The following is a 19381-nucleotide window of genomic DNA, read 5'->3' on the forward strand; positions in this document are numbered from 1 at the left end:
ATGTCTTATACATGATGGTTTGGATTATACAGGTGTCTTACATTTGCTAAAATTCATCAAATGGTATAACTGACATGTATTCATAAATTTTACCTAAAACAAAAACCAAATTAAACAAATACTGAATTCGAATTTAAAAATACATGTGAGGACTGTCAAAAGTACATGAGAGTAGTTCTGTGAATTGTGAAAGGTCCTGATTCTTTTTATTTCATGTTGTAAAAATTGAAAAGCCTTAATTATGAACATGAAAATGTGCTCATCATGTACATCGTGACTACCTCCTGCTCCTTCTCCTCCTGTTCTGTCGAGCTGTGCCGTACTGGTCACTAAGCTAGATCCATGAGAATGTTTGAGGTTGTCTTATTTAATATCTAAAAATCCTTGATATGTCCTAGTGCTTTTATTTTGAGATGGTCTCTGGACGTGTCTCCTCTTTTCTGGAAAGTGGGCTTATTTTCGTGTTAGTTGAGATGAATGCACAGTTCACTGGCTGTAAGCTTCAGCTGAAGTTGTGGATCTAGGGTGGTCCAAGTGAGCTGTCTGCTGAATAAGAAACATGCAGAGAAGAATTGGGAAGGAATCAGCACGGACTCGATCAGTCATTCCCTTTTCGATAGTTTAACATCCGTGGGTTCTTCCTGTCTTCAGAGTGCTGTATATCCTAAGTAGCTTCTTCCAGATTCACTCAAATGTAGGTTAGGAGTAGTTTTCTCATTTCACAGGGGAGCAGATACACACAGAGGTGGAGACCCCCATCCATGCGAGTCAGTGTCAGAACCAGGATTAGAATTTTGCAAGCCAGCCAACCATGGGGAACTAGTGGGAGGGGGAATTGGGAACTGTCACTTCTAGTGACACTGATAGTGAAAACTACTAACCAGATTATAGGTTTAGGATGGCAAGACTCTGGACTGACCCAAGGTTGAATCTGTTTATTGTAGGTGAAAGAGAATCTGCTTTCTTGCAAGATGCTGTTGCACTGTAAACGGGATGAGCTCCGGAAATTGTGGATTGAAGGAATTGAACACAAGCATGTCCTGAACCTGCTGGATGAAATTGAGAATATCAAGCAAGTGCCTCAAAAGCTGGAACAGTGCATGGCCAGCAAGCACTATCTCAGTGCCACCGACATGCTGGTGAGAGAGCTACCTGTGCGAACGGTCATTTCTGCTAAGATAGGAAAGCCCTTGCTCTTGTTCTCTGAATGCTGTCTTTCACGTAGCACATTACAGACCGCCTCTTGGGATTCACAAGCCCTTGTAGGTGAAGCCTGACCGGTTCTCTTCCTAATTTCAGTGTTTGAAGTGGTAGGCGACTATTTATGCGTTATCTGCCTTTGGAACAATGGCAAGGTGCGTAATGGTAAGAAACTGGTACCTAGATCACGTTGGCATGGTAATGAAGATGTTTGAATTTCAGAGGAAGGTGGCTAATGAATCCTATTTTATTTTATTTTTTATTTACTTACTTTTTTAAAGTAGTCTCCATGTCCAATGTGGGACTTTAACTCACAACCCCAAGATCACGAGTTGCATGCTCTACCAACTGAGCCAGACAGGCACCCCTAATGAATCCCATTTTAAAGAATGAAATCTGTATGAGAGACAACTTAAGGATATTTACGGACTTCACGTTCCACAAATTCTTTGAAGGGATTGTTATGTGAGGGCTTTGTTTTTTCCTTTAAACCGAAGAGCAAGAAAATAATTTTGGAGCAATAATTCTGGAAGCGACTTTGTCAAGCAAGCATACTCCACAGACTAGCCTTTAGCCTCTGAGTCATTCTGTTACTTTTTTTGTTTTTTTTAAAGTAAGCTCTACACCCAGCATGGGGCTCAAACTCCCAGCCCTGAGATCAGGAGTCACATGCTCTACTGACTGAGCCAGCTGGACGCTCCCATTCTGTTACTTTTTGAATTAGAAATGAAAATTCAGAGAATGTTGTTACTGGTGGTGCATGTGCTGAGTGTCAAGAAGATGAATAAAAAATAATACACATCCTATTTCCTAACAGTCCTAACTTTCCCAGGGCTGGTGGCTCTTAGAGGGCTGCTCTATCTACCCCCCCCCCCGCCCCCCCCGCCGCTTTCCACATGACCACCCCACTGCCGTGTTACTCGAGCTGTCTGGGGACTACAGAAACCCTCCATAGCAGGTGATTGCATTTGGTTCCTCTTTTCCACAGTAGGTGAGAGTCCCCTGTCTTTGTTTCACTGAGTTAGATTGGCTGTAACACTGAAAAAAACACTGAGACGACTTGGTGGGAGAAGCAGGATAAATCTTCCAAATGGTTCCAATTTAGATTTTCAAAAAGAATTACGCTGTAAGTCCTTCATGAGAACCTGTTAAGGGAATTCGGTCGCTAAGATGTGAGATACGCTGTGATATTCTGTCATATATTGAAACCTGGTGTATGATAGGAGTAAACAGTAAGCAGTCGCTGTAACCAGTCAGCTAACAGGACAGGAGGAGATGTGGAATGCCACCTGTGTGGTCTCTCTGCCTGTTGTCCTCAGTGTCCTCTTGCAGACTGTTGCTTTCACAAGTGGGTGGTGTTTGGGGGAGGAGAAAGGGTGTGGGCTGTGGCCAACGTCTTTCCAGCTTTGCGGAGGAAAATTTCTTGTAATTAAAACGTGCAGGGACAGAGGTACCTGGGTGGCTCAGTCAGTTAAGCATCCGACTTTAGCTCAGGTCATGATCTCACGGTTCATGGGTTCGAGCCCCATGTTGGGCTCTTTGCTGACAGCTCGGTGCCTGGAGCCTGCTTCGGATTCTGTGTCTCCCTCTCTCTCTCTGCTCCTCCCCCTCTTGTGTACTCTCTTTCTCTCAAAAATAAATAAATAAACTTAACCCACCCTCCCCCACCAAAGAAAACATGGATAGGGTCCAGATTGGGCCAGCTTGAATACTATGATTGTCAGTTCTAACTAAAATCATGTGGTTGGGAGGAGTGGGGTGGGAAGGAGGAGCATTTACCTCCAGAAAGGAGTGAGTATATGAGCTGTGTTGCCCAGAAGTTCCTTTTTTTTCCCTGTTTGTCATTGTTTATATATAATGGACACTAATATTTTGTCAGAGGTATTTGAAATATCTTCTCCTAGTTAGTGGTATATATTTTTGCTTTATGAAGCCCTTTGTTACAAAGAAGTTTTGAAATTTAATGTGGTAAGATTTCTTTCTTTTTTCCTTTATCTGATTTTTAAGAAAAATTTTTTTCTATCCCAGTGTCCTCTAGAGAATCTACTATGTCTTCTTTAATTCATTTGGACTCTGTTTCCGTATATGGTATAAACTCGGGATCTAATTTTATCTTCTATGTAAAAAGCCACTTAGCTCAGACCATTTGCTAAATTTATTTCCTACTGACTTCTAATGCCATCTTGGTCACATACCAAGTTTTCACGTATGCATGGGTCTGTTTCTGAGCTCTTCATTTTTATTAATTGGTCTTGTCTATATCTGCACTGAAACCATGCTGTTTTAATTACCGTTATTTTATGATATAGCTTGATAGCAGGTGGAGACGTTCCCTCACCTTGCTTGTCAAAACAGACGGAACTGTCTGTTCTATTCTTGGCCCTTTACTCTTCCGTATGAATTTTAGTATCAGCTTGTCACATTCTGCAAGAAGCGTCATGAGACTGATTCATTGTAAGCATTTCATCTTCATATTACCGAGTCTTTCAGTGAACAGGATAGACCTCATTTATTGAGATCTTCATTTATGCTCTATATAATAATGCTTAGTAATATGTTCCTTAGAGGTATTAAATATATCTTATTGCTGGCTATCATATTTTTTAAAACAGTGGCGCTTTATTAATAACAATTTTTAGTTATTTGTTAGTGATGAAGGGATGTGATAGATGTTTAATTGATCATATGTCCCTGAATCTAATCCCAGTCCTGTCTGCCTGGAAAATGATTTATTTATTTATTTATTTATTTAGGGCTTAGCTCAGATTTCTTTAGCTCTCTGAATGTCCCAGGTGATTAGGTGCTTTTTCCAAAAAATTAGGCATTTGTTTTTATCGTGGTTGAGAATACTTGACCTGAGTAGATGCCTTTTTTTGTTTGTTTGTTTCCATAAGCTGCATGTACTTCCTTATAATACATTTGCTTTTGTTTGTATGGTAGGTCATTGAGGGCAAGGGCTATATCTTATTTATTTTTGTCTGCCTTGTGCTGAGCACCGCGGGCCTCATATAGTCAGGGTTCACAGATCGTTAGCCAGATGGGTAACCATGTGAAAGACTTTAATAGAGGAAAGAGGTGTTTCCTCTCTAGGGGCTCTGGTCTGATTTTTTCTTTGGGTTTGGTGTTTGTCTTAATGACAAAGTCTTCCAGTTTCCAGCCTTTCCCTTTAGCAATATTTGAGTGAACAACAAAAAACAATAATTACACTAGCAGCCAATACGTACTGAGTATTCGCTATGTCATTACATTTAAGAAGCACATTTGTTAACGCATTTAATTCTTACAGTGACCCTATGAGAGATGGGTTTCTGATGTGCTCTCCATTTTTCCGACGAGGTAGTTGCTTTGTATGATCTGAGGAGCTGGAGCATCCTAATGTACAATGAAGATTTCATGAAGGTAGGATTAAAGGTGTGCTTAAAAGGTTGGAAATTTCCTTCAATTTGGCCTTTTGTATATGAATGAATAGTAAGGGCTATAATTGCTCTTTCATTGGACTTGATGTGAAAAAATACTCACATTTCCTTTCCCCGTGGCTATGTGCTATTAGAAGTAAAATCTACTTAAGGCATCTCGAGGGTCAAAATGAAACATGCTTGCTAAAAGACGTCATAGGAAAGTGAAGACAAAAAATCAAGTCTTTCAAAACTCTCCGATTTCCTTGGATCTGTTTATCAAAAGATTTTGCATTTCCGTTGTAAGGCAGGTGCGGACACCCAGGAGTGTAATCCCTACTCAGGTTCATAAATCCAGAGTAAATAAATCAGTGGTGACCCATGGCCCTTGTCCGCTCCTGCAATTGCTACTTCACTGTCACACTGGTCTGATAGCTAGAGACTTGGCCTCTAGATGGGATATCTATTTCTTCTTTTGATATGATAACCTGAGTATTGCCTAAAATAATTAAATTGTCATGACAGGGACTGTCTGCAAATAGGCATGGCCTTTTGTTTCCTTCTTCAAGGTAAACAGCTGCTGTTAGCTCATGAAAGGCTAAAAGTGGTCCAACAAGAAGCCTGCATCCGTCACATTGAAATCAGAGACTTGATTAATATTGTAGCCTGTAGCTTTGCGATATGTATGGTTTGAATTAGACCTCTGCAGTCATTGTGCTGGGTTGATGCAAGCACATTAATGACATAATTTCTGGTTGCTGCATCACATTTCTGCAGTCTGTCCTTTGTATTCCACTCACATTAATTGAAGTAATTTTGCCAGTGAAGCGTGTTTCAAACCTCTGCATTTAAATTGAAATTTTAATTCCCTTATTGTCTTGAAAAGACGGCTGAAGATGCCTTGTTACAGGTTTCATTATCACTCAGAACACTCCAGCTGCTGGTTCTAATGTACAATGACTGATTAATTCCGGGAAGAATTATTAATATAAGAACAGCAGCTTCTTCCCAGTGGCATGAGCTAACCAGGAAGGTATTTGATGATAGTTAATATTTTTATGAACTTTTTTAAAGGAAAATTTATGTGGAAGTCTGCATCACACGAAAACTGCACAGATGAGCTTTGAAAACCACTTACCCAAGTTCTGATTTATCAACCCATAGAAGTCGACTCATAATTGCATTCAATCAGTGGAAACTGAGCCAGTGTGGGTAGTTTTGAACCACTTGAGCTGACCGTCACAAGGCCTGGGACTACATTTTTTTCATTTTTAAGTCTTCCTGAGATTGTAGAGATTTTGGATGTCTCTTGTTTTTCTATTTATAGTTTTTTTAAAAAATCATAGCTGTGTACTAAGATAAGGATTATTATAATAACTACTTAGATTTATGTAGTTGCCTTCCGCCCAGAGAATCCCACGTGCTTTGAGAGAATAGTATGGTGGAATTATATCACTTACACTGAAAATGTGGCCACATCGGGCATAAAGGGAGTAAGGCAGCAGTTTAATCTCATGGTTTTCTAAGCTCCTATAATAAAAATATACCTCTAATGGTTTCAGCTTACAAGAGCCTTCGCATTAGTTGTATAACAGTCAAGGTCGTGAATGTTAGTGTGGGTCAGATGGACCTGTGTTTGGGTCCTGGCTTTGACTTTTACTAGCTGGATCACTTGGGGCTAATTCTTTGACCCTGCCGAAAGTTGGGAGTTGAGAATTACATCTACTCCCGAGGATTGTTGAAGGGATTAAATGAGATACTAAGCTGTTTATATAAAGTACATGCAGTATACACAGTAAGTGCTTAGAAATATTATTTATAGTGAATTGATTACTTTAATGGATACTGTAAGAAGGATAATGGTGATTGCTCCCACATGAGAAGTTCGCAAAGTGTTCGGAAGTGGACTTGTTCTGAACTGTTGAGAGTTGGAGTAGGGCTGGCTAGGTTAGGCATTATGGATTCCTTCTTCCCTTAAATGGACATCTATCTAAATGAAAGACTACCCCACATTTTATGTAGTCCAAGGAGTTCCTGCAGGCCTAGATAAGATTTTTCTCTGAAAACGGGTGCCTGGCTGGCTCCGTTGGTGGAGCTTGATGTCAGGGTTGTGAGTTTAAGCCCCACGTTGGGTGTAAAGATTACTTAAAAATAAAATCTTAAAAAAAAAAGATTTTTCTCTGAAAACAAGGCTAGTCTGATCTAACACATGCACAGAAGGATGATCAGGACCCTAAAGTTCTTTCCCATATATTTGGGATTTGACATGGGCAAATTTCAGATTCTGTGTCAATCACCTTTTTGGCTTACTTCAACGATATGTTCATAGCAATGCAATTTGTCAGTAAACTATCTAGGATCAGTTTGTTGCAGAATTGACTCTTAGGTAACTAAGTGTGTTTTTCTGCTAGTATTGTAAGTGGATATAAGCCAGTTCACTATTGGAGGGTACTTATCAATAATGTTGATTGTAGTGTTATAAAGTAGTTGATGTTAAGCTATTTTTTTCTGTCAGTGCTTAGATGGCAGGACCAGTGGACCAGTGAGCTTGTTCTTTATGCAGCCATTAGAACTGTGTCATTAGCAAATAGACAAATTCTTCTTTTCTCATATTATGGGCAGGGAAGGGGTGATCATGCATCTACTATCAAATGATTAATGCACAAGAAAGAAAAAGGGGGCAAAGTGTACATCCCTTTCGTCTGATCTGAGAGTTTCTAAGATCTCCCAGGACGGTTTTTTCTCATTATGACTGTGGGAATGGTATTGAGGTGAAAACTCTATAAATATCGAGAGCTGGAACATTCTAGTGAACTTATTGGACTTAACCTGAAAGTGGTAAGTGACTGCAAAAATGTTTCAATATTCCATATAGATTTCTCTACACGTTAAAAAATATATCCGTGATCAATAATGAAATAGCCACCATTAAGCCCATCTATTTCTAGTGTAGAATATTGATTTGAAAGACCATTGCCAATATTCTGTACTAATAACAGGAAAGAATTGGGCACATGTTTTGGTAGACTTAACAAAGAATGGTATGATGCCATTGTCGATGACTTCCGGTTGCTGGGAAATATATCTGAATGTGTGCCCTTAACCTTGAAGGAGCTTACATGCTAATAGGGAGAGACAGTGAAGAAATAAAGAGTCTCATATCACGATGAGCATAACAAGAAAGTGGGGATCAGGAAAATTGGGGATGGAGGTAGGGTAGTATGGTTTGCTCTATAAATAAGGTGGTCAGCTATAGCTGCTTCTAGCTGCATTTGGGACCCCTTCAGGCCTTCAAACGCCTACATCTGATCTTTTCAGAAAGGTTTAGGAAGAGCTGAAAATAAAGGTATTAAACAAGAAATCTTGGTAGTTGTCTAAAATTAAATGAGTAGGCCTAATGTGGCAGCTTTATTTTTTTCCTGGAGAGTAAAAGCACAGGGCTTGTAAACAATTATTTGTGTTCGTGTCCAATGCCCTTTTTTATTTATATTTGTTTTTGAAGGCTAGGGTAGCACACTGTTTGAAAAGCACCCGGTCATTGTATTAGCTTTCCTTCCCTTTTACTTTGTTCTTTTATCTGCTTTTCTTTGCCTCTTTTATTTTAAAGCAAATAGAAATTTTGTTACATTACACTAAACCTCATAAGGTTCAGCAGTTTTCAGTTGACTCTCTTGGCTGTAGGGCAGTGATTCCCAAACTCTGCACATTAGGGACCTTCTTGAAGAAATCTAAAGCCCAGGTCCCACCCTACACTGATGACATTGAAGTCTCTGATGGTGGTACACTACCTTCAGTAATTTGACATTCTTTAGGTGATTCCATTGTACAGATAAATGTGGAACTGTAGATCTCGGGTATACCCTATGCCACTTAACAGAGTAAAACTAGTTGTCTTTGATGTCTTTTGATACCAGTTTTGAGGGGTTAGAAACCAAGTACGAGTAAAACCTTGGACTGTGAGTTACTTGTTCTGTGAGTGTACTGCAAGATGAGCAAACATTTCTAACAAATTTTAACTTGATCAATGAGTGATGTCTTGCAGTATGAGTCATACGTGATGCTGAATGTCACATGATCACAACTGAGCCAGTGGTTCTTGAAATCCGCTTTGATATAAAAGTGCTTTGGATTATAAGCATGTTTCCAGAAGGAATTGTGCTCACAAACCAAGGTTTTACTGTATTTGCACAAGACAGACTTTGCACAGTGATTGGTACGTTTTTGTAGAAATACTGTAGTGTGAAGTTGCTTTGTTGCCATCCTCTGTTGCAGGTTTTGGGTAGGGCTGACAAGTATTGGGCCCTTACTCTGATTTTATAGCCTGATTATTTGGTCAGTAGGAATGGTGTTGAGTGGTTAAATTAGATGCTCTCCAGGTTTGGGTGGACTTGAACTCTTCAGGGCTGCCTTCTTGGTGCTCTGCCTGCTGCTTTCTTCCTGTGGTTTCTTATTGGAATTGCACTGGGATTTCATGGGTTGAAATTGGGGCACAGATGTACTTACTGACGAGTGGTGGCTAGGTACATCGGTGGTGTAGTGCAGACAGAATGGATTTGGAAGCCAGACGTTCTTAATTCTAGTCCTGACTCAACAACTCCCTAGTTCGGCGAGCTTAGACAAATCACTGTCTCTCTCTGTTATGTAGTATTCTCTTCTCTAGGGTGGATCTACAAATACCCTATCTAGATTGTAGACATGCTGTGAGAATAAAAGTGAAATTTGGTAAGGTTACAGTGCTTTGTAAAATATAAGGCAATAGACAAATTTAAGAAGGTGTAAGTAGCGTCATCATCACTATGACAAAGTGCCAGGTAAGAGAAAAGCGGTCATCTATCATCTGGGACTTGTTTATACTGAGAAGTCTTTCTCTCTCTCCTGGTGCTGCCATCACTAATGTATTAATCAGATCACCTGTGTGCACATGCCCTTTTATATACTTTCGCCCCGTATGAGGAATAAACTAAGGCAGGAATAATACACGAGGCCTTTGCTGACCTCCTCTGTCATATTCCAGGTTTCAGCCTCACATATGGACTTCCTCAAACAGGTTTCTGTTTGGTCATTGTGTGGCCAGATGGGGACCCTATATATGTATAAGTAGCTGCAGGTGACCACGCATGTTGATGGGAGCCCTCTGTCTCAACTTGACAATGACTGGGGAAGGTGGATCAGTAGCTTTTGCTTGGCTTGACCAGATAGGAGCTTGTTGAAGTATGTTTTCTCTGGGATTTATCCCAGTACTAATTACTTGTTGTTCCTAGCTCTTCCTCTCACATTCCTTTGTGGGATTTTAACAGTTGATGTTAGTAAAGAATTGTGTAAGTGCTGGGCATTTCTAATGGATTGGGAATTTGTCTTGATGGAAGTGTGAGCCTGACGTGACTCTCAGAGACCTCCTTTGCCAACTCCTAAGATAATTGTTCTGTAACTTGTTCTTGTCCCAGAATAACAAAAAGATGACAGAAGTAAGTGGCTTTGGGACCCTTGTCAAATGAGGATGTCTTTCCTAGTGGTCTCTTCCCTTGTATTTTGGAGTAGGAACCTAGGATTTAGTGCTGTCTTTATGGAGCACTGATGGGAACTGAGAATTGGAGGGACCATTAGATTAGGCACAAAGAAGGATTTTTTTTTTAAAGTTTATGTATTTATTTTGAGAGAGCGAGAGAGACAGACAGACAGACAGACTGAGCAGGGGAGGGGCAGAGAGGGAGACAGAGAATCCCAAGCAGGCTTTGTGCTGTCAGCACAGAGCCTGATGTGGGGCTTGGACTCAAAAACTTTGAGATCATAACCTGAGCTGACACCAAGAGTCAGACGCTTAACCATCTGAGCCACCCAGGCTCCCCATTGGGTGTGTGTGTGTGTGTGTGTGTGTGTGTGTGTGTGCGCGCGCGCGCGCGCGCGCGCACAATCTTGCCCATAAGCAATTGACATTTTAACTTTCACTTAAGGTGTTAGGTATGTTTAATTTCATCAGGAAAGTAATTATGAACTGATCTGTTGTAAGTTGATTTAGAACAAATAAGGCTCCAAATTTGGCATTATGTATCAGAAGCCCTAAATATGTGCATTACTTTGGACTTGGAATTCTACTTCTAGAATGGTAAGAGTTAAGCATTTTAATTATGTGATAAAAAATCTATACAAGGATAATTATCACAGAAAGATTTGTGAAAGTAAAAGAATATAGCAACTACTTTGTATGGGGAAGTGGTTTAAATCATTTGGGGAATATTCATTTTATGGAGTAGTATGAATGCTAAAAATATATTTGGTAATGGGCAGATGTTCCCAATGTATTGCCAAATGGAAAAAGCCTATTTAAAAATAATAATACTTTTTCAAAACTTTGTATGGAAATCGTTTGGAAGGAATCAGATTAAAACATATTTTACCTGAGTAGTGAAATGTGGACCATCTTTTTCCTTTGGGATTTTGTGTTTTTTGAGTTTTCTTGATCATGTATTTTTATAATTGGGAATTAAAAATAAAATAAAGGTTAAGAAAAATACATTCCTGGGCCTTAGGCCTCACTCTTTTCTTTCTTTTTTTTTTTTTCCTTAATCTGTGAAATTGGGGTAGGACTCCAGTCCTGACAGCCTTTAAATGTCTCTTGTAATAGAAAACTCAACATTTCATTTCTCAGATACTGTCATTCTTTTAGACTTGGGCTTATGGAATATCTTAGATCTGACCACCCCTACTTGACAAGAGGAAAAAACCCCCAAAGATTTCTGCTTAAATTTTGGGAATTATTTGTGGTAGAAGGCCCTGATGTTTAAGAAAAAACGAAAACCAAGAAGTTGGGGGGATCCCCAAAGAAGACTTAAGAAAGAGCTTAGTCGAATGGTATGCTTTTAAACCAAGTCTATGTGTCACAGCAGTGGTAGGATGAGCTCTTTGTTAAAATCAGAAGTCACATTTGATCTCTTGTGAGTTTTGTTTTCTAAGATAGTTGTGAAGATAGTTTAAAGAAGAAATTCACAAGTAAATGGGCTTTTCTTTGACAGCACTTTATCTTACAGGCCCCCCCTCCGCTCATTCACTTATCAATAACTTCATCTCATTTGCTGCATCCTGTAAATTCCATTAGCTCCCCGACAGTCTATTGCATTAAGCCTTTACTACCTAATATCACCTCATTTACATTGACACATGCTTGACCTCAGCCCTTCTCCTCTCTTTGCTAATGCACCAACAAGCACTGATATCTCTCTGGAGCATTATCATTTGGCTGTTAGCACAACTAATAACAGCCCTTCATTTGAACTGATGAAGGTTTATTAAATAAAAACATGTAATAACCCTAGCAGTAATGAAAGCAGAATGGAAGTAGACAGCATCCTGTTTTTAATGGTGAGAGCATATGCTGAGTCTGCATTATAGGTATTGGGTTTCTGGAGGGAGAAGGGGCACCTGAATGGGGCTGATCAATATTCTGTTCACAGATGACTTCAAGAATGGGCATTTTTGATTGCCTGATTGGATCACTGGGTTGGCTGCAGGCTGAGGACTTAGGGTGGAAAAAAGTGTTCATGCTCCAGGCGCTTGGCCTTGCTCCTGTGATGCAGCTTTCTTGGGAAGTCTGTCTTAAGTTCCAACTGTCAATAGCTCGGAGGCCTGCAGGCTGTGGCAAAGCAGAACCCTAGGGAGCCAAATCTTCTCCAGTAAAGCTGGGATCAGGGATTCTGTTTTTCCTATAGATCCCCGAAGACTCCTCTAAGCCTTGCAGGCATTCCCTTATTCTGCTTTCTATGCCCCTTACCCTGCCTCCTGACTTCCCTCCCCCGCTCCCCTAACCATTTTTGTATGAAGAGCAGTCTAAGCCATCTTCTACATAGGTCCCCTGTGGTGGCTGCTGTCATGTTTTAAACACAAGCCGAGTGGAGGTTGTTACTAAGTTTATATTTAACAGGATTTTGATCAGCAAAATCCTTTGGGGGTCACATGTTTGTGGTTTTGTCGCACACATATATAATATTCTGCTAGTTGAAATTTTCCTAGATTCTCTGCTGCAGTTAACCCTATAGAACACAGGGTTCTATCAAGGCCACAGTGTTCTACAAACAGCACTGTGATGTCCTAGATGCACCAAAGCTTTCAGATCTCCTAAAACTGTTGGATTAAACCATATGAAACAGCCAATACTGAATCATTTTTGACTTGTAAGAAACAGGTTCCTAAGGTTCCGATTTCAAACTAATACATGAAAAAGACTGTGATTTTGTTTGGGGGAGGGGCTTAAAGCTGTGTGTTGTTGTTGTTTTTGTTGTTGTTTTGGTTTTTGGGTTTTTAAAAATTTCTGTCTGATAACCAAACTACTGCTTTGGGCACTGTGGTATAGCAAAATGACAATGTTTGGTAAGTGATTGATCTGGAGTTCTTGGTGATAAACATCTCTCCTGCTTGTGTAAAAGTGGGTTTGGCTCATTCTGCGTCCAGAGGAATACTTCTTATGCCCATCTAGGACTCCTTGAGCCCTCTATGTGGATACTTCTGGGTATAGGGCTGTCTTGAGGAGCAGGGCTGAAGCCACCACAGGTTGCCTTCTAGCAGCTCAGGGGCCCAGGTGGCAGCTGGCCAGTGGCCTGGGCACCAAGTAAATGTCAGATTCCAAGGCCTGCTTCTTTTGTTGCTCATAGCCAAGGTTTTTTGGCGTTCTTAGTTGAGTCTGTTCAACAGGTTTAACTCGTGGTGGTATAGGAAGGGAGAGGGTATCCATTCTCTGGAATAGCCTAATTTCATATCTAAAAAGATACACATCTGTAAGTTGAGCCAAGGCAAGATTTGCAGAATGGTTATGTCTTACTCGAAAAGTACTTCCTTAAGGGAGGCATACAGACCTATTGAAAAGTGATAAAACATTTTGGAACCATTTAATTATGAGAGTCCTGAAGGAAATACTTGTTCTAGGCTCAACAGTGGCAACACATTTGCTTTCTTTAGGGAACATTATTGCCAAAATAAGCATTTTCCTTAGCTGACAGGTGGTTTAGTTAGATGGCTACTAATGTCAGTTGCCATTGTGTCTCTCCTCTCCCCCAACTGAAATAATAATATAAAAATGATAATAAACCAGTCTTTCTTCAGTGAAGCCAACTGAATGTTGAGAATGGCCAACTTTCCTCCAAAACATTTCAAGTGGTTCATATTAAAGCACAAAACTAGATCTTTTTACCTAATCAACTTGAGTGAGGCTAGCAGAAGATGAACACTTAACTATGAAATAATAACTTCCTACTTTAAACTAGAAGGAAATTGAAGGGTACCTGGGTGGCTCTGTCGATTAAGCATCCGACTTTGGCTCAGGTTATGATCTCGTGGTTCATGAGTTCGAGCCCCGCGTCGGGCTCTGTGCTGACAGCTCAGAGCCTGGAGCCTGCTTCAGATTCTGTGTCTCCCTCTCTCTCTGACCCTTCCTCGTTCATGCTCTGTCTCTCTCTGTCTCAAAAATAAACATTAAATAAAAAAAAGTGCTCTGTAGACATTAAATTTGGGAAACAGTGAAATGATTCATAAAATGACCACATTAAAAAAAAAAAACTCTTTAGTTGTGTTTTTACCAGTAGTTATGCATATCTAAACGTGGATATTTTTTAAGATTTTATCTTTAATCTCTGGACCCAATGTGGGGCTTGAACTTACAACCCTGAGATCAAGAGTTGCATGCTGTACCAATTGAACCAGCCAGGCACCCCAAAGATATTTAATGATTTCTAATAAAGCCTGAATGTTAACAAATGCCTGGAAACCAGGTTTCCCCCATCCCCCATACAGCAGAATTGACCATCAGTGATGTTTGGATGGATTGGCTGTTTTCTGCCTCACCAAGTTTTGCTTATGTATAAATGTTATGCTACAGGCTTCTTGAAACCAGGTAAGATAAATGTCCAGGTTTCTATAAACTGATGTTCTAGAGATCACATGTTGCACTGATAACTATTTTCTTAAAATCCGTTTTAGTACCACTCAGTAAGGTTAGAGTGGGGGAAGACAGTGCCCTTGCCTAGCTTTCGTAATTATAGCTTTTAATAAGTGAAGGCCAGGAAATTGGAGCACTGTATTTTCATATAAAAATAAGCGTGCTGTCTTCCCTGTGGTATGGTTTTCAAATCTTTGAAATTGTAAAATTACTCTTGATTATATATATATAAATTGTACTTGTATTTTGGGTCAAGAAGACATATTCAGAAAATTTGTCATCCAAATGCTTGTAATGGAAACAACACTTTGCTGAAAACAGTAGCATTAGCACGTTAGTAACACCCCGTGAGATTTCTTTAACCACAGAATAAATAGATTCTGTTAAAAATCTCATGTCTAATTCCAGTGAGCACTCAGTATGTGCCAGGCACTGTGTTAAGTGCTTTCCTTATATTAAAAAAACGAAAACAAAAACAGACTTCAATTAAGTAGCTTTGCAAGTTGACATTATCCTATAATTTTGTTTTGGGAACATGAACTGTTTGGGTTAAAAATCTTCATGCAAATTCCTACAAACAAATTGAGTGTGGATGTGCAGTGGGTGGTTTTTAAGCTTAAATATCTCAGCTGGATTTAATTACCTTAAGGGATAAGGCTACATGATGGGCCAGTGGCTTACCAAATTATTTTTCATTTTCTGGACCTCGATGTCACTAAAGGTTAATGCATCCTCTTTTCTCTGTTACAGACCCGAGTTAAAATCCATTTTAGAGCATAAGTGTAAATGAATTTGTTGTTGTTTTTCCTCCTTGGGGACACAGTGGTCATTTTGCGAGGCTGCTTTTCCATTTGGAATTGTTGGCAGCTCGCATGAGGCCCAGGGGCTCTTGTCACAGGGGCAGTTATGGGTCAGCATGAAAATGAACTGGCAGGCTTCGGGGGGCAGAGCTGGCTCAGGGCTTGCCACTTTTTCATTCCTTCCTTCTTGCTTGGTTAACTTAAGGAGACTTACTTGCTACTGACATTTGATTGTATAGCACATCACAAAACAAGTGCTGTGTTTGTGGGTAAGCCGTTGCATTTTCCTCCCCCACCTCAGGCCGGTTTGTATTTGGCGGCTCCCAGACTTTCTGTATTCACTGCCCACGTGCTCCTCAGTGACGTTGTGCACTGGTGTAGGTCCGTGATCAGCACTTTTGATCATTGATACGTTTCATGGCTTTCGTTATCTATTCCCTTTACTTAAACGCCTTACTTTTTAGGAGCATGTTTATCTCCCTAATTACATCCACTCTTTGTACCTTGAAGTATTACTAGTTATTGCCTTTCTCTGTACCTTTTAGGGATATTGACAAGTATAACCTAAGCAGGGAGTAGTCGTAGCATAGGAATCCCTTTGGGGAGCTGGGTAGGGCTCTTCTCCCTCTGAGTTCAGCTTGTAGTCCTCTCTTTTCTATTACTACTCCTACTACACTACTACTACTATTACTATTATTTTGTTTTGTTTTGTTTTATTTTTACTCAATATAGTGTATTGTCAAGTTAGCTAACATACAGTGTATACCGTGTGCTCTTGGTTTCGGGAGTAGATTCCCGTGATTCATTGCTTACATACAACACCCAGTGCTCATCCCAACAAGTGCCCTCCTCAGTGCCCATTACCCATTTTCCTTACCCCCCAGCGGCCCACCCCCATCAACCCTCAGTTTGTTCTCTGTATTTAAGAGTCTCTTATTTTCCCTCCCTCTGTTTGAAACTATTTTTTCCCCTTATTATTATTTTCTTCTTTGTGTTTCTCTCTTGCTTTTATTTTTCTCCTAAGGAATAGTAAGAGTATATTCTTCACCTCGTTATTTTCTTTAAAAATCTAGATCTTGGGGTGCCTGGGTCGCTCAGTCGGTTAAACTTGCGAATTTGGCTCAGGTCATGATCTTGTGGTTCTTGAGTTCAAGCCCCACGTCAGGCTCTGTGCTGACAGGTTGGAGCCTGGAGCCTGCTTCGGATTCTGTGTCTCCCTCTCTCTCTGCTCCTCCGCTTGCAATCTCTCTCTCTCTCTTTTTCTCTTTCTCAAAAATAAATAAACATGAAAAAGATTTTTAAAAATCTAGATCTTTATGGAAAGACAAATATAATTTTATATCCATGGATAAATGGGATCATATGAAACATATTTATTTCCCCCCCTTTACAGTTACTACTTTGGTTTCAAAGTGAGTTGTTCCACACTCCCCGAGGCCCTCATCTTCATTTGTTGGAGGTATTCCTATTCCATTTTTATTCATCCAATCTTTTCTGTCTTAAAATCTCCCAAATTGCACTTCACACCAGGAGCGTTTCCTTCTCTGTAGTTTATTTTCTCTTCACCGTTCATATCCCATTTCTTCTGTCGAACTGGATCAGGTCAAGGAGAGGTGATGACTGTTATTTTCTGCTCGTAGCTTTCATGTCAAAAATGCATTTACCTCTGTGTATGTGTGTACGAGGAAGAGCGAGCAAGAGCCTGTCTGTATGTAGGCACACATGTAGACTTAGGCTAACCAAGCTCTGCCTCATGATCACAGTGAGAATTATTTAGACATTCACGTAGTGTGCTTTTCTTATTTTTTATTTTTATTTTTTAAACATTTATTTATTTATTTATTTATTTAAAAAAATTTTTTTTTTCAATGTTTTTTATTTATTTTTGGGACAGAGAGAGACAGAGCATGAACGGGGGAGGGGCAGAGAGAGAGGGAGACACAGAATCGGAAACAGGCTCCAGGCTCTGAGCCATCAGCCCAGAGCCCGACGCGGGGCTCGAACTCACGGACCGCGAGATCGTGACCTGGCTGAAGTCGGACGCTCAACCGACTGCGCCACCCAGGCGCCCCAACATTTATTTATTTTTGAGACAGAGAGAGATGGAGCATGAACAGGGAAGGGTCAGAGAGAGAGGGAGACACAGAATCTGAAACAGGCTCCCGGCTCTGAGCTGTCAGCACATAGCCCAGCGCGGGGCTTGAACTCACGGACCGCGAGATCATGACCTGAGCCGAAGTTGGATACTCAACCGACTGAGCCACCCAGGTGCCCCTCATGTAGTGTGCTTTTATTTAGTCTTAGTCTTAAAAAGCTAAATGTGATTAAAAGTTGATTTCAGTCATTAGTATGTGGACTTCTTGTGAGGAAATGAATGACATAATGTGGTCGGGGAGGCCATCACACTTGTGTCTGTTAACAGGCAGTGTGTGTGGGAATAAATGATACATACAGCTCTGTGGTGCTTTAGATGCCTTTATGTTTATCCTTTTTTTTTTTTAGTGAAAAATTTTCCTCTATTCTTTTTTTATTTTAATTTATCGTCAAATTGGCTTACATACAACACCCAGTGCTCATCCCAACAGGTGCCCTCCTTAATGCCCATCACCCACTTTCCCCTCTCCCCCACCTCCCCATCAGTTTGTTCTCTGTATTTAAGAGTCTCTCGTGGTTTCTCTCCCTCCCTCCCTCTCTGTTTGTAACTGTTTATTTTCCCCTTCCCCTCCCCCATGGCCTTCTGTTAACTTTCTCAAGATCCACATATGAGTGAAAACATATGATATCTGTCCTTCTCCGACCGACTTACTTCACTCAGCATGATACCTCCAGTTCCATCCACGTTGCTGCAAATGTTTATCTTTAACAAGATTGTTTCCTTCAGCACTATTCCTCTTAGATGGTGCACCTTCAAAGGCACAACTAGGCCTAACCACGTTATACTCTTCAAAGTCTGATGTATGCTGGTAGGGTTCATATAAATTCTCTTTTTCTTTTAGAAATAGTCTCTTGTGTTTCTAATATTGGTAGGTTTTGTAGTTGTCCCACTTAATCATTTTTTATTCTCTCTTCAGGTGTCAGCAGTGGAGTCTTTGGAGGGCCCCCTGCTCCAGGTGGAAGGACTGAGCGACCTGAGGCTGGAGCTTCACAGCAAGAAGATGAACCTCCACTTGGTTCTCATAGATGAACTGCACCGGCACCTGTACATCAAATCCACCAGCCGAGTTGTGCAGCGTAACAAGGAGAAAGGGAGAGTGAGGTTGGTTAAAGAGCCTCTTCGCTACAGTGTCTTGTGGCAGTGGAGAAGTTCAAGGACCATTATTTGTTTCCCAGAAGACTGTTGTACTTGATTTGCTTCTTGGTTTTGCTTCTTACTTTTCAACATACTGTCCCTGAAACTATAAGATGGTTTTGTAAGAGCAAATACTCCATGTTCTGAAAGGCTGTCATCCCGAGTTTCTTCATTCCTTCATTGCACACTTATTATGACCCTTTTATGTAAAGATGGATAAGAAACATGTACTGTGGGCCTGTGTACTGGATCAGAGATACTCTGGTACATCTCACAAGGGAGAGAAAAAGATCCTTAAGTTATACAGCACAGCTGGCCTAATTAAGAAATATGTGTATGGACTCAAGTTATAAGATTCTTTGTTACTTAGGGGTCGTGTTCAGCTGTAGACAGTCTTCTTTCTGGAATAGTTCAGGGGAGCTTCAGAGAGAACACTTTTCTTTTATCCCTGGGCTTGATCGTAGCATAGTCCTGTACTTAAGGGCCTGGGTGTGGACTCAAGAAATTCACTGGGTTAGTTTAGACCTGGTAGGAAGTAAGACCAGGTCTTAAGACAGTTAAGACAGTAGACTACTGACGTTATTAACATGTATCAGATAGCTGTGCATGTCATAGTCCTTCCAGCGTTCCTTGAAAATAGCTCTCAGATCTCAGAGGGCAGTTGAGCCGTACCTGTCGAAATACATGTGCTCGTACTTTTTCATCCAGCTACAGACAAGCGGAGCACTGGAAGCAGTGCATGCTGGGAAGGAAGCCTTTGAAGTCCTATCCTCTT

The 19381-nt window shown here is 40.5% G+C and overlaps 1 protein-coding gene across 4 annotated transcripts in view; it reads left to right on the forward strand.

Annotated features, from left to right (window-relative positions):
* The window catches only part of EXOC4 (exocyst complex component 4), a 746462-nt gene that overhangs the window by 33017 nt on the left and 694064 nt on the right, over nucleotides 1-19381 (forward strand). For all 4 annotated transcript variants that reach the window (XM_049643019.1, XM_049643021.1, XM_049643020.1 and 1 more), the window contains exons 3-4: nucleotides 945-1139; nucleotides 18389-18573. In XM_049643019.1, the coding sequence (XP_049498976.1) occupies nucleotides 945-1139; nucleotides 18389-18573 (380 nt within the window). The remainder of the gene's footprint in view (nucleotides 1-944; nucleotides 1140-18388; nucleotides 18574-19381) is intronic.

This window comes from Panthera uncia, chromosome A2, assembly GCF_023721935.1.
Source record: "Panthera uncia isolate 11264 chromosome A2, Puncia_PCG_1.0, whole genome shotgun sequence".
Taxonomy (NCBI): Eukaryota; Metazoa; Chordata; class Mammalia; order Carnivora; family Felidae; genus Panthera; species Panthera uncia.